The sequence below is a fragment of the Neophocaena asiaeorientalis genome, unplaced genomic scaffold, assembly GCF_003031525.2.
Source record: "Neophocaena asiaeorientalis asiaeorientalis breed wild unplaced genomic scaffold, Neophocaena_asiaeorientalis_V1.1 scaffold476, whole genome shotgun sequence".
Classification (NCBI taxonomy): Eukaryota; Metazoa; Chordata; class Mammalia; order Artiodactyla; family Phocoenidae; genus Neophocaena; species Neophocaena asiaeorientalis.
The window spans coordinates 10382921-10395992 of NW_020172178.1; the positions used below are offsets into that span (position 1 = coordinate 10382921).

Sequence of the window (13072 nt, forward strand, 5' to 3'; positions counted from 1 at the left end):
GCGCCCGGACTCTCGCCGGCTCCGCCAGACTGGGCCTCGCAGACCCCTGCCCACGGCGGCCGAGGCAGGACCCCGCAGTTCGTCCACCCTCCCAGGCAGTGCTGACCCCCAGCACCCGGTTGGTCTCTAGGACACGCCCCTGTGCTGGACCGTTCGCCCAGACGCGTGGAGGAAGAAGCCGGGCAGCGGCTCCGGTCACTTTTGCCTGGGTGACCAGGCTGTGTATGCGGTCTGTGTCCGTTCCGCAGCGACAGTGGACCCACACCAGCCCATCCGTACTCCCGAGGGAGCCGCCGGCAGCTGCTGGGCAGTGGGCGAGCAGGCAACCCCGTCGGGCCCTGTCCAGCCCCGGGCAGCTCCCGCACAGCGGTGTGGATGTCTCCTGAGCATCTTCCCGTCGCGTCTATGCGGGCTTGGCGGCACCAACATGCAAGGCCAGCGGGAGCTGGGGGGAGCACCTGGCCACGTGCCCCCTCTCTGCGCGTTCCTGAGTGACCTCGCAGAGCAAGCAGGCGGGGTTTCCTTCTGCCGGGTTTCTGAATACAGCGGTGCAGGCTCGGCACCTGGGACACAGGGCGGTGACGCTGTGGGGTGGGCGAGTCCCCGCTCCCTCCTTCCCCCGCCCGATGGGGATGGGGAAGCCAGGATCTCTGGGCGCAGCGGAGAGGGCTTGTCTGCCTCCGCCAGGGGTCCAGACCTAGGGGAACACGGCGGTGCCTGGGGAGAGTTTGAAGGCTTTCGGGAATCCTCAGCCAGGTCTGAACAATTCTCTCAGTCCTTTGAGCTCCCGGAGAGGCCCACAGAACCTCAGCCGCCGAGAACCATTTCTGCCCAAAAGGAGCCTGGTTCTCACCAGTCTCACCAGGGTGGACCTGGGGTGACAGGAACCAGCGCCATCACACCTTCTGAGGTATTTCTAAAGTATTCGTCTTTGCCATGTTGCACAGGAAGTGTTTCCTGTGCTTTGGTGGGCTGGCCAGGGAGGGGGTCTGCTTCTCTCCGGGCTTCATCCCACCCCCACCTTCCTTTCCCTCCACCTTCCTGAGGGGAGCGTCTGCCCACTCTCCATCAACCAGGCTGTGTTTTCCTGGCCCGTTTAGGGCATGTGGTGAAAGAGCATTTCTTTCGTCTGAGTTGTCAATCTACTTATTTAGAAAACCTCACCAAGAGTCACATTTCAGTGTGCACGCACTGACCGGGCACTGGAGGTGGCCTGGAGAGCCCAGGACTCGCCCCCTTGCTCCGTCCACCCTTCCTGCCCTGACCTCCAGGGTTTCCCTTTAGTGTGACTGCCTCTCATCTTCCTCTTTCTGCCTTCTCTTCCCAAATGGTTTACCCCAAACACCAAAAGTGAAACAGAGAAGGGAGGAAAGGATTTGCTGGTTCTAAGGATGGTCCATTTGTTTTCTAAACCAGGACCTCTGACAAGATCCACTCTTCGTACATACAGTTAGCTCTGCTTTAATGCTTGTTTTGAAGACAGGACTGTCTTCCAATGCCATTACTGTATCGGGGAACAATTGAAGCATAATGTGAACTTTGCGGGAAACCCCAGGTGAATGCAGAAAACCACACCTGCTGAACTGAGGCCCATGTGAATAGGCACCACGCACACGCCCCTCTCCCAGCCACCTTGGTCTACCAACACCCACCCTGACGTCAGACAACCCACCTTCCAGCACTTCACACTAATTCACAACCTGCAAACCTCTTTTCCGGGAAGGGCCATGTTTATTGTAACAGGAATGGATTTCTCCACCAATTAACACGTGGGCAACAGTGCTCACATTTTCATTGCGTGCACGTGTCCCTGATGAAGTTTATGACTATTGCGTCCTAATCACACTTTTCCACACACACTGGTTCCCACTGCACGATGCACAGTGCAGTGATTTGCAGGAACGAACATGTCATGTTTCAGTAGCAGCAACGGTATCTAATCACTTACAAATTTCATTTGTACCGAAATTATACATTTGGAATAAGGTGACATGATGTGTGTTTTTCTCCTAATTTTGGTATGTTTTTCTTGTTTTTCAGCCTATTGTCAGCTATGAGGAGATTTTTAGGTTCGCTTTTCAAGAAGTGCCGGTCCCACAGGCAACTGAAGATGTTCCCACCTTAGACCGTTTCTTAGAAACAAGCAATGAAGAAAAACTTGGCCTTGAATCTGTGCATAAACTGTGGTAATGAACTTGGATTGGCGCTCACATGTCTTCTGGCAGCTCTGCATTTATGCCTTTGGTTGATATGGTGGACGCATGGGGTCTTCTGTTTTTACCTCTATAGAGGGCTTCGTCCCTCCCGAGGTTCCACCACCTGTGGTCCAAGGGTCGAAGGACCGGGTGGCACAGGTGCAGCAGCTCCTCCTTTTGGAGCCATGTCGAGCCCTTCCCCCGCCCCCCACCAGCTCACCCGGAGCAAAGTGGGCCAGGGAGCGCCAGCTCCTCGGGTCTTGGTGAGAGTGCTGGGGGTGAGGGAGGGACCAGTGGGCTTGGGTGGCGGGCACAGGGGCTCCTGGGGGACTGGACCGAGTGACCCCCTAGTGCCCTGGAGACACCCCAGTGCCCTGGAGACATTCTAGGCCCACCACAGGGTCAGCCCACCGGTGCTCCAGGGGCTGCCAGCAAGGCTGACACTCCCAGTAAAGGTCCCTAAGGGAGATCACAGAGGCACTTGTTTGTGGACGGCCATTTTCTAAGACACTCTTTCACTGAGCACTGAGCGAAAAACCAGTTTAGCTCGAGTGGATAAAATATAGGCTGAGCAGCCTGGGACCTGCTGGACCCAGGCCCCAGAGGGAGGAGGTGGAGGTGTGTGGGAGCTAGCTTCCCTGGTCCCTGCGCGCCGCCGGGCAGGCGGGCAGGTGGAGACTTTGTCAGACAGCTCTGCAGGTGGGCTCTCCTAGGCTCTGGCCGGGGTCCGAGCTGGGGTCCCAGCCAGCGCCTGCCCAGAGCACTCTCCCCCCACCCCAGCAGCGGCCTGGGGACCAGAGCCAGAGCCTGGATGACCAGGACAGCCCAGGTGGCTAGGCTAGTGTACCCTCTGGGCATGCTGCTTCCCCAGGTCGTGGTCCAGGGCAGAAGGCGGGCCGTGTGATCCTGGGGCACCCGCAGGCACAGGTGGTCCTGCGTGTCGGGACCGGGCCGGGCTGGACGCTGTGGTGACACAGAGGGTCAGGGTTACTCTGGGGTGGTCTGGAAGCGACTCGGCACTTGGCGAGTCTGTCCCCCTGTAGCCATTTGCGCGCCTGCCCGTGCCTTCTCTCCTGGAGGCCAGGCTGAGCAGCAGGGCGGGGCCCCGGCACACACTCGTGTTTATCCCTCTCAGTTTCTGGACATCTCTGTGGTGCCTGGCGTGGTTCTAGGCACCTGAGACCATCAGGAAACAAGACTGCGGAATACCTGGCCTCCCAGGGCTTCTGCCCCCGAGGAGACACGTGATGGTGAAATTGGTCATTCAGGCCAGGGCTGTGCTCTGTGCAGAGCGATAAAGCCGGGAGGAGGGGCGGTGCTGGGCACTTGCAGGACAGTAGGTGCTTGAGTAAGCGAACAAAGTGGTCAGAAGCCGGGGTTCTGTGGTCAGAGTTCTGAAGGGTCAGGCGCCCTCTTTGCCTCCCGTCTGAAGCCCTTCTGGGCTACTTTGTAATTAATGCCGCTCTTTTCCAGTTCTGAATCCAGAAAACTCTGGAGAGCTCTTCAGAGCACCAGGACCGTGATGAATTCCCGAGGCCTCTGGAGCGAGTCCCGTTGCCGGGAAAACTTCCTTCTTGTTCTCGGAATAGATGTTGCTCAGAAGGTGAAATGACCTGGGTGGAGGTGGGCTCCTGGGGGCTGGCAGGACTGCGAGCATCTCTGCCAGCCACCCTGTGCGCCGCTCCTGGACGGGGCGGGAGGCGGGGCGCGCGGCGCGCACCTGCAGCCGGGACGCTGCCGTCTCAAGGCGGGAAGGGCGAGCCAGGGCGCCCTCGTCTGGCTCCGGCAGCTCCTCGATGGGCCATCAGGCGCAGCCCTGCCCTCGGCGCCCGGTGAAGGAGGTGCCCTGGCAGCGCGGTGATGTAGCGGTGCACTCTGCCGGGGGCCGCAGGGCGCAGCCACCCCACAGGTGCTACTGGAGGCGGTGGGCTTGGGGGCCGGGGCTCTGGCGGGGCCGGGTCACTGTGAAGGCCGCGGGCGGGGGGTGCAGGGGAGATGTGGGGTCTGCCGCCAGGCGGGCCCTGAGGTGGGAGCCAGCCAAGCCGGAGCAGAGCGGTGGCCGGGGACGCGCTCAGGAAGGCCACGGCCAGAGGCCACGTGTCTCACCGAGAGGCAACTCACAGCCACTTAACACGCCGTAGGGCTCATGAGTCATCAAAGAAACGCAACTTGTAAGGATGGTCGTCTTTCAGGCACCAAGCTGGCGAAGATCTTTTTCCATTTTTTAAGTATTATGGAAACTTTCAAAAGTGGAAAACACAAAAGGGGCTGGCAGGCAGGCCCCGGTGAACACGGGGTACAGGAATGGTGGCCGTGGCCACACTGGCCAGGAGGGGGCCTGCGGGGCCGGACAGTGACCCGGCTGGTGAGTCTCTGTGGGAGGAAAACAGTGGGGGGAGGGGGGGAGGAGAGGCGGCGAGGACCTCGGTTGAGAAGGGCACCGCGGGCCTTGGCCGGAGGGCCGCGTGAGCCGGGGTGGGCGGCTGGCAGCCCCCAGCGGAGCCCGAGTCGGGGCCACGTTGCCATTTTACAGGGAGACTGCCGGAGGGCCCAGGTGAAAAAGAGAAAACGACCTTTTAATCTTCCTTCCCTCTGCTGACACTGGTTTACTTCCTCAGAGCCCTTCGGAGGGCCCGGGACGCACTCTGGGAGACCCTGGCCTCCACGAGCCTGAAGAGCTCGGCTTCCGCCTGCACCGCTGCAGAGCCCTGATCCAGACCAAGGTGAGAGCCCGGGACGCCTGGGGCCTGGGTCTCGGGTTCCAGTCGCTTCTATCCTTTAACTCTCATGGGCTCGTAAGAGTCAGAGGGGCGGCAGACGGCCTCCGTCCTGCCGCCCCTCTGGAGGAAAAGCCTCTTCCGGGAACAGGGTCTCCCGCCCACCCTGGGACCACGTGTCGGGAGGGGTGCGCCGTTAGCAGCCCAGCTCCCGCGGGGCGAGAGCTCAGCCTGGAGAGCCGCGTCCCCACCCCCGCGCCCCAGGACCCCGTGCTGTCCCGGATGTGGAGCTGGCTCTGAGCGCCCCCCTCCCCCAGGGAGAAGGCGGGGCGGCACAGGGTGTTGTGCGGGGTGCCACGCAGGGGGCGCCGAGGCCAAGGGCCTGATCCGGAGCTGGGGCGGCAGGAGGGCGTGGAGGGAGCGGCGCGCGGAGGCGGGGCTCTCGGCGGGAGCCGGCTCCGGTGTGAGTTGGCGCTGCCCGGCTGGCGGGAGACGGACACAGGGGCCACCCCTCTGCCCTGCGAAACCGCGGGGCAGGAGGCGGAACCTTCTAGAGGCACGTGGCTGGGACCGTCTTAGAGCAGCAAGACAGAAACGTCCCCAGCAAGCCCCCCGGGACCGCGGCCGCGGCAGCCGCGGTTCGTTGGGAATGTCCCTGGGGCCACCGGCCGGGTGGGAGGAGGACGAGGAGGGCGACAGGGGCCCGGGGCCCAGCGTGCCCTCCTCACGGCGCAGTCCTGTTCGCTCCGGGAGAAGCTGTGGCTTCTGTCCCCGCGCGCCTCTGCGGTGGCAGCGCGTGGGGAGGGGCGCAAGATGAGGGGAAGGAGACGCCGCCAGAGACGGGCGAGGGCCCCGGGCAGGCGCGGGCGGCCGGGGGCGTCTCTGGGGGCGCGCGTTCTCTCCCCGACCTGTCCCTCCTTTCTTGCCAGCTCCCAGGGACGCCGGGCGACAGACAGGGCAGCCTGATCACGTACAGCCTCTTCTTCAAGAACCCCATACACGGAAATGGGCAATACATCACAATTCCAAGGAAAAAGAAGATTTTCAGTCCTCGTAACCTAAAAATGGCATTGTTTAACAGTGACGTTTGCTAAAGCGGGAGGACTTTGTGTCTTGATGAGGGATTTTACGGTTTCTTACCGGTTTGGTTTGGTACTGGAAACCAGAGCTATTTCGTGGAGGAGTGTCCTGTATCAGGGCTGACGCCTTGATGGGGGGTGTGTCCCTCGGCAGAGCCAGTCACCAGGAAGGGGGCACCCGGATCCCCAGGAGCCCCACCCCAGCCTGGCTCCAGGGACCCTCCCCTGGGAAGGTGTTGCCAGCCGCTGGGGGCACCTGTGAGGGACCCCAAGCCTGGCTGCCTGAGCCATGCTGCCTGGGACCCCAGGGTGGCTTCGCATGTGGCTGGAACTGTCACTGGGAGCAGCCGTTCAGGGACCCGGTAGGCCCTGCGTGCGTTGCTGCCACACTGGCCCCTGGCCTGGGTGTCCACGTGGCAGGGCACGCGCGGGGGTAGGTGCTGTTTCCGCAAAGCGAGTGTGCTCGCCTGCCCGGTGCCTGGGTGCGTATCCAGTGGTGATGTCTGCCTGCGGGCAGGCGAGCCATCCTGTATCAGCTGAGGGAACCTCTTATGACCCAGAGCCCAGCAGTCGGCACTGCCTTTCGTAAAATTTTATGAAATAACGACAGCCCGGGGCTTCCCTGGTGGCGCAGTGGTTGAGAGTCCGCCTGCCGATGCAGGGGACGCGGGTTCGTGCCCCGGTCCGGGAAGATCCCACATGCCGCGGAGCGGCTGGGCCCGTGAGCCATGGCCGCTGAGCCTGCGCGTCCGGAGCCTGTGCTCCGCAACGGGAGAGGCCACAACAGCGAGAGGCCGGCGTACCACAAAACAAAGAAACAAACAAACATAAATAAATAAATAAATAACAACAGCCTGGACAAGCTGTGTTCTTGCTGAATCACCGGCTCTGTGGGGGCTGGTGCTGGAAACCCCAGCAGGCGGCCCTTCCAGTCCCTCAGGGAGGCCTGGGGATTGAAGGCTGGCGGGGCCCGGCACAGGCACGGCAGGACCCCGGTGTCACTGCCCCTCCAAGGCCACTGTCGAGTCTGGGAGACCACAGCTGGGGGCAGCCTCAGACGCCAACTCCATCGATGGAGGTGTCAGATCCAGACAGAGGCCAAGTGGGGTCACAGTGACCAGCAGATGTCACCTGTCACATGGGAGAAGGAGGTGGCTGGCTGTCACCCGCACCCCAGCACCCTCGGCCACTCCACAGACCACCTGTGGATCTGAGGCTTATGTTAAGAGGTAACAGGTTTTGGGGGGCTGTATATTTGGGAAACCTGCCTGATTTCTCATTTTCAGCCAGAAAGAGGTGGGAATTTGGAAACTGCTTTCTGCCACGCTGCTTCCGCCAAAGGGGAGCATCCACTCGGGGGTCTCCCAGGACCCCTCCGGCAGAGGTCGCCTGAGCCGTGCCATCATTTCCTAGCCTTTGGTTAAAGTTAGACGTGACAACCCAAAATACGCCATTGTGCTTCCCCCCCAGATTCAAATTCAGATGCTGTCATTTCACTGTCCTCACAGCTGCCCTCCCTGCCCCCTGGCTGTAAGCCGAGCTCTCCCCTCCCGTCGCTGGCCCAGTGTCCAGCTGGCTCTCCAGCTGCTCCTCACTCAAGTCCCAGACTCCACAGGCCCCCAATCCGAACTTCTCCCCCACCCCGCTCTGCTCTTCCGCCACCCAGCCACTCCTCAAGCGGGAAACCACTGCTCCCCTCCCCCCCACTCCCCGTCTAATCAAACACCACGTCTACCTCTGATTCTGTGTCCTCGTGTCCAGCCCATCTGCTTGAGGAGGGGACTTCTTGAGTTGGGAGAGACAGCCTGGCACACGGTTAAGTGCTGACTGGTCACCTGATTCAGATGTACAGGGTATAAGAGGCGGTCACTCTTACCCTGAGCAGAACAAGCCCAGTCAGCTACCCAACCATGGTTTAAACACGAATGACAAGGAAAACACAACATCAAGATATTGGGGGAGGCAACGCCAGCCGTGCTTAGAGTGGGATCCATAAACTCCAGAAGAGTAACAGAACTGGGATTAATCACTGCCCGACACATCTCAGTACTTCAACCTGCATTGCCTACGAGCTTCGTAATCACCTTCTCTTGTGATGATAATCTTATCATGTACTGCCCATAAAGATAACTCGACTATGTTTACTAGCGACGGTCCAGAAGTTTCAGTGTGAGGACTTGCCACTGGCCAAGGCTTGTACCTTGAACGGTCCTCAGGGCTGGGAACCCCTCCGGAGTCTTTCCTTTCCAGGGCTGGCTGCTGCCTCCATCCACGAAACCCCACTGCCCCTCCCTCCACGTGCTCCCGGGACATTGGTACGGGGTGGTGGGGGGGGGCGCTGCAGACAGCAGCAAGCCAATTCCAAGTCCTTCCGGGGGAGGAGCTGGCCAGAGCTCAGCTGTGCTCAGAAGCAACTGCGAACACACAGCGTAACTCGCTCCCCACAAACCCAGCCTCCCTACCCAGAGCCCAGGACCAGCCCAGGAGAGGTGCTGGGGTGAAGGCAGCAGCCTTCCTTTTGCAGTTTACAAACACCTGACCACACGCACACGGGAGTTTAAAGCCCCACCCCGCCCCACACTTCCATATTCAATTCAAATCCATCGTCAGTAACTGGCCACCTGCCTCCGCTCCTCTCTGGAGAAACTCTGATGCTTCCAGGGAAATCGGTGTCCAGCAGGGCCCCACCTCGCCCTGCCCGGGACGTCTAGGCCATCAGCACCTCAAGGGAGCTGCCGAAATGAGAGTGGGCGGCTGGGAAGGCACCCGAAGAGCAAAGGGGGGAAGGAGGGATCACTACAGGGGCAGAAAGGAGGCTGGGTCTCAGCCTCTCAGGGGAGGGGGACCCTAAAGCCGAAGCCTGGCTATGGGTGCTGTCCGCTCCCCACCCTGAGCCCTGCTTGTGTCATACTGCGGAAGGCTGCCAGATAAGACACTGTAGCCGCCCTGAAACTGAGCAAATGTTTTAAAAAGATAGAAATGCCATAAAGACACAAAATACCGCTATAGGTTTGTTGCTTATAAAGCATACACTTAAGCTACTTTCCACAAGGAAATACTTTCAAACTCTGAAGGAAGCAACCCTTGGGTGTTGAGAGCCACAGCCTGTCTCTCACCCACAGCTTCCTGACCGGGCTAGGCTCCCACCATCGGCCCAAATCCAAGGGCGCTGTCCCTCACCTGTCTTCTGCCACAAGAGCTGGGGTGGGGAGAGTTGCCTCAGAGCCCTGCGAGGTCAGGTGATGAAGACGTCCCACAGCCTGCCTGTCAACAAACCCACGTGGAAACTCTTCGCAACCCCACAGTCTCCCTTAGATAACCTGGCTGAGCTCAACTAGGGTAAAAAGACCAACTCGAGGACTGCAACATGGTAGATAATTGACAACACATTTCCACTTTGTCGGGTAATTTTTTAATAAAATGAGGCGCACACCACCGATACTAAGAATGGCACATGCGCAAACGAAAACAACCCTTTTTGGCTAAGGGCTGGAGAAGGAAGAAGAAGCACGAGGAACGGGAAACGTCGGGTGGGCGTGCGGAGAGAATGCAGTCTCACTTGTAAACAAGTGAAAAAGATCTAGAAGTCGCGGGCGGTCTCGGTGCCTGGGGCAGGGTCACAGGGCACACACACCACCCAGCCAACCCCACCATCAACGACCCTCAAGATCGAGGGCCCACAGATGACACGTGTACAGACTTCTTTAACCTAGACTTAAATTTATGCCACCATTCTCCAATCCAGTGGTGCATGGACACGCGCCTTCCCCAAACATGCTGGCACACGGGCCCAGCTGACGCGGGTCCGGCAGCCCAGCCAGGCAGGGGCACGCGGACGGCAGCAGCTTTGGGAGGAAGGTCAGCTGTGCTGGGAACCCGCGCAGGAGGGGTCCCGAGTCTCAGACCCTCTGGAGGCACCGCCCAAGACACCTCAGGGCACGCATGATCTCCACGTAGACCGTACTTGACCACCGGCTCTGAAGACACTTATACATAAATAGGCATAAATAAAACCCTCTAACGGAGACGTGTCTCGCACAGCAGATCTGGTGAAGGCACCGCCATGCAAGGCCTTCAACTCTGACCTCGCTCTGACCGCAGCAGCGCGTACGGGCAAGGCTCACACCCGAGTCGAAAGCGGAAATCACAATGTGTGGACACTGCAGACTCAGGGCAGTGACGCTTGTTGGAAAAAGAACAGTGTGTGTTAAACCTTAAAAAAAATGATATACACCAACTGCAACTGTTTAGGTTATAAAAGTTTCTAATGTAGCAGCAGGGGATGTTTATAGAAAAAATATATTTTTAAGAAAATAGCTAAAAAAATCTAAAGTGATAAAAGTATAAAAAGTTCAAAAATATATCTTAAGACAAAATATTGCCCAAAATGTATAAAACTTAATTTGAGAAAATTCCCCTATCTAAAGTAGAATGAGGCTGGATGCGGAAGGGGGCTGGCATCCTCCAGCGGGGCCGTAGCAGGACACAGACGAGGGCCCAGGGCGGCCGCGATGACCGGCCTGCGGGAAAGCAGCCCAGCCCTGGGAGGGAGGGAGAGAGGCGGGGAGCGGGCGGACTGGATGCTGTTCTGGGCCGGTCTCCTAATCGCAGACAAACCAGAGGCCAGCCCCGGCTGCAGGGCAGCGGGCACCCACACCCCCAGCGCGCCGGCTGTTTTCGTGGGCCTCACAAACACATCTGCTGTGTGCCGCGGCCGCAGCTCAGGTCTCCACCAGAATCTCCACCACGTGGTCCAGCTCGCCCAGGTCCGACTTGCAGCCGGCGCTGGGGGGCGGGGCGGCCGTGGAGGCGAAGGCCTCCAGCCCGTCCTGGCCCGACTTGGCACCGCCCACCATGCCGGTCAGCACAGCGTCCAGGTCGTAGTAGGAGCCGTCCACGTCGGAAAACAGCTCCTCCACCGCACCGGGGCTTTGACTCTCCAGTGTTTCAAATATCTGATCGAGCGACTTGTGAAAGCTTGCTCTGTTTTCTCGAGGACCGTCCCCGTCCCAAACGCCACCAGGAGGGACCCCGGGAGCCTGTGCTGCTGGGACCACTTGGAGCTCAGAGGCCGGGTCTCCAGGGTCAGGGGCCGGGCGCGCCCCCTCGCGCGCTGAGCGGCACAGGATCTCCGTGGACACCAGGCGGTCGCGTGACGCCCGCCCCGCGGTCTGGGGCACCGGCACGCACCAGCTCCCGTCCTGGGTCATCTCCTCTTGAATCTGCCGGACCGTGTTGGCGATGAGGACCGAACGGCACAGGTTGGGCTCCACCAGCATGTGGCACAGCTGGAGCTTGACCAGTGACATGTCCAGGAGCGACTGGCGCTGCAGACTGTACGCAGGCGCGGCCTCCTCGTCCTCCGCGCACTTCCTCTTCAGCCCTCGCGCAAACATCGTGCCCTGCGGAAACCAAGAAAGATGCCGTTGAGCCCACTTCAGGGTCCCTGCAGGCTCTGCCCCTGGTTCAGTCTCAACGTCAGGGGTGATCCACGCAGACAGGGGCGCGGGCCGGGGCAGACGAGCAACTCCAGGTGGCTGCAGCCCCTGTGCCCCTCTAGCTCAAGCCCAGCCACAGAGACCCTGTGAAGGTTGTTCTAGACGCCACCTCTAAACCACAGCGCAACCGTCTCCATCAGAAAAGATAAACGGGGCTTCCCTGGTGGCGCAGCGGTTAAGAATCTGCCTGCCAGTGCAGGAGACAGGGGTTTGAGCCCTGGTCCGGGAAGATCCCACATGTTGCGGAGCAGCTAAGCCCGTGTGCCACAACTCCTGAGCCTGCGCTGTAGAGCCCGCGAGCCACAACTACTGAAGCCCGCGGGCCCTAGAGCCCGTAATCTGCAACAAGAGAAGCCACTGCAATGAGAAGCCCGCGCACCGCAACAAAGAGTAGCCCCCGCTCACCGCAACTAGAGAAAGCCCCGCACAGCAACGAAGACCCAACGCAGCCAAAAATAAATAAAATCAATTTAAAAAAAAAAAAAGATAAATGGACCAAAAATAGGATAAATGCATTTTAAAGAACTCAGCTGAACGGGAACACCAAATTTCCGAGTGCTGGCGCCCTGGGGGGAGGAGTTTGGGCACAGCACGGGGGCCGCGGGCAGGACGGGGGCCTCGCGGTGGCTGACTGAGGGGTCCCGGCCACCAACAGCCATTCCTGCACAGCAGGCGCAGGCTCCTCAGTGCTTTCACCAGCAGGGGGCCCCCACGCATGCCGCACAGCCCCTCTGAAAAGCTGTGCCCCAGAAGTTTCAGGGGAGATGTCGGACCTGCAGGCCACAGCCAATCGTAACACCTTGCACACACCCACTTATTAACTGTCTTTAAGTGAACGACAGCGTAACCGGGCAGGACACCGTGGGGGCCTTCCCCCATATCCTCTGCTTTAGCTCCTCTCAGAAGCACCCAGCCGACGGTAATTGATGCACATTTCCTAAAGTTGTTTTGCAGATGTGAAAACCTCCCCCACCAAATGGAAGATGTTAACTACTTGATAACCATGGACGCATAGCCCCAGGCCTCCTGGAGCCTAAAGACTGATGACGTGAACCCGTGACACCACCCTGTTCCCTCAGCATCAGCCAATCAGAAAATTGCGCAGACCTGATCGCACACCCTGCAACCACCACTCCCTCAACCGGCCTTTAAATATGCTTTGCCTTTAAAAATGCTTTGCCAAAAGCCTTCAGGGAGCTCGAGGGCACGAGCCACCTCCTCTCTGTCTCCGGCCCTGGGCCCTGCAATAAACCTTTCTCTGCTCCAAACTCTGGTGTTTCAGTTTGTTTGGCCTCACTGTGCATGCAGCGTTTACAAAAGCAGCAGCTTACCACCAAAATACAGGAAAAATATTTCAGTGACTTCTAGTAATAAAGGATTCAAGTTTTTTGTCTTGGCTGCAAATTCAACTTTTACAGTCTTTTTTCCCCAGTTACTTGTGTAAAAGTCACTGGCTTAAATTTTCTAAGCATATTGAGAATTACTATAAATAATGTCAATAAAGACATAATTTATTTATAATATAAATTAATTTATAATTAACTATAAATAATTTATAGTTAATATGAATTATGTCTATAAAG

The 13072-nt window shown here is 58.9% G+C and overlaps 2 protein-coding genes across 2 annotated transcripts; one reads left to right on the forward strand and one right to left on the reverse strand.

Annotated features, from left to right (window-relative positions):
• Positions 1 to 225: 225 nt before the first annotated feature.
• CLBA1 (clathrin binding box of aftiphilin containing 1) lies at positions 226 to 6616 on the forward strand. Its single transcript, XM_024759238.1, is given in 6 exon segments — positions 226 to 414; positions 416 to 910; positions 2041 to 2186; positions 3669 to 3798; positions 4814 to 4918; positions 5842 to 6616. Coding segments are annotated over 6 exon segments (1080 nt in total). The 5' UTR covers positions 226 to 375; the 3' UTR covers positions 6007 to 6616.
• A 2780-nt stretch (positions 6617 to 9396) lies between these two features.
• CDCA4 (cell division cycle associated 4) lies at positions 9397 to 11605 on the reverse strand. The gene has a single exon (XM_024759229.1). It carries the CDS (start codon positions 11385 to 11387, stop codon positions 10713 to 10715), a length of 675 nt encoding a protein of 224 aa, XP_024614997.1. The 5' UTR covers positions 11388 to 11605; the 3' UTR covers positions 9397 to 10712.
• Positions 11606 to 13072: the final 1467 nt, after the last annotated feature.

Bases quoted from the DNA above. Each gene is read 5' to 3' on its own strand.
- CDCA4 (XM_024759229.1), bottom strand. From the start codon at position 11,387: ATGTTTGCGCGAGGGCTGAAGAGGAAGTGCGCGGAGGACGAGGAGGCC.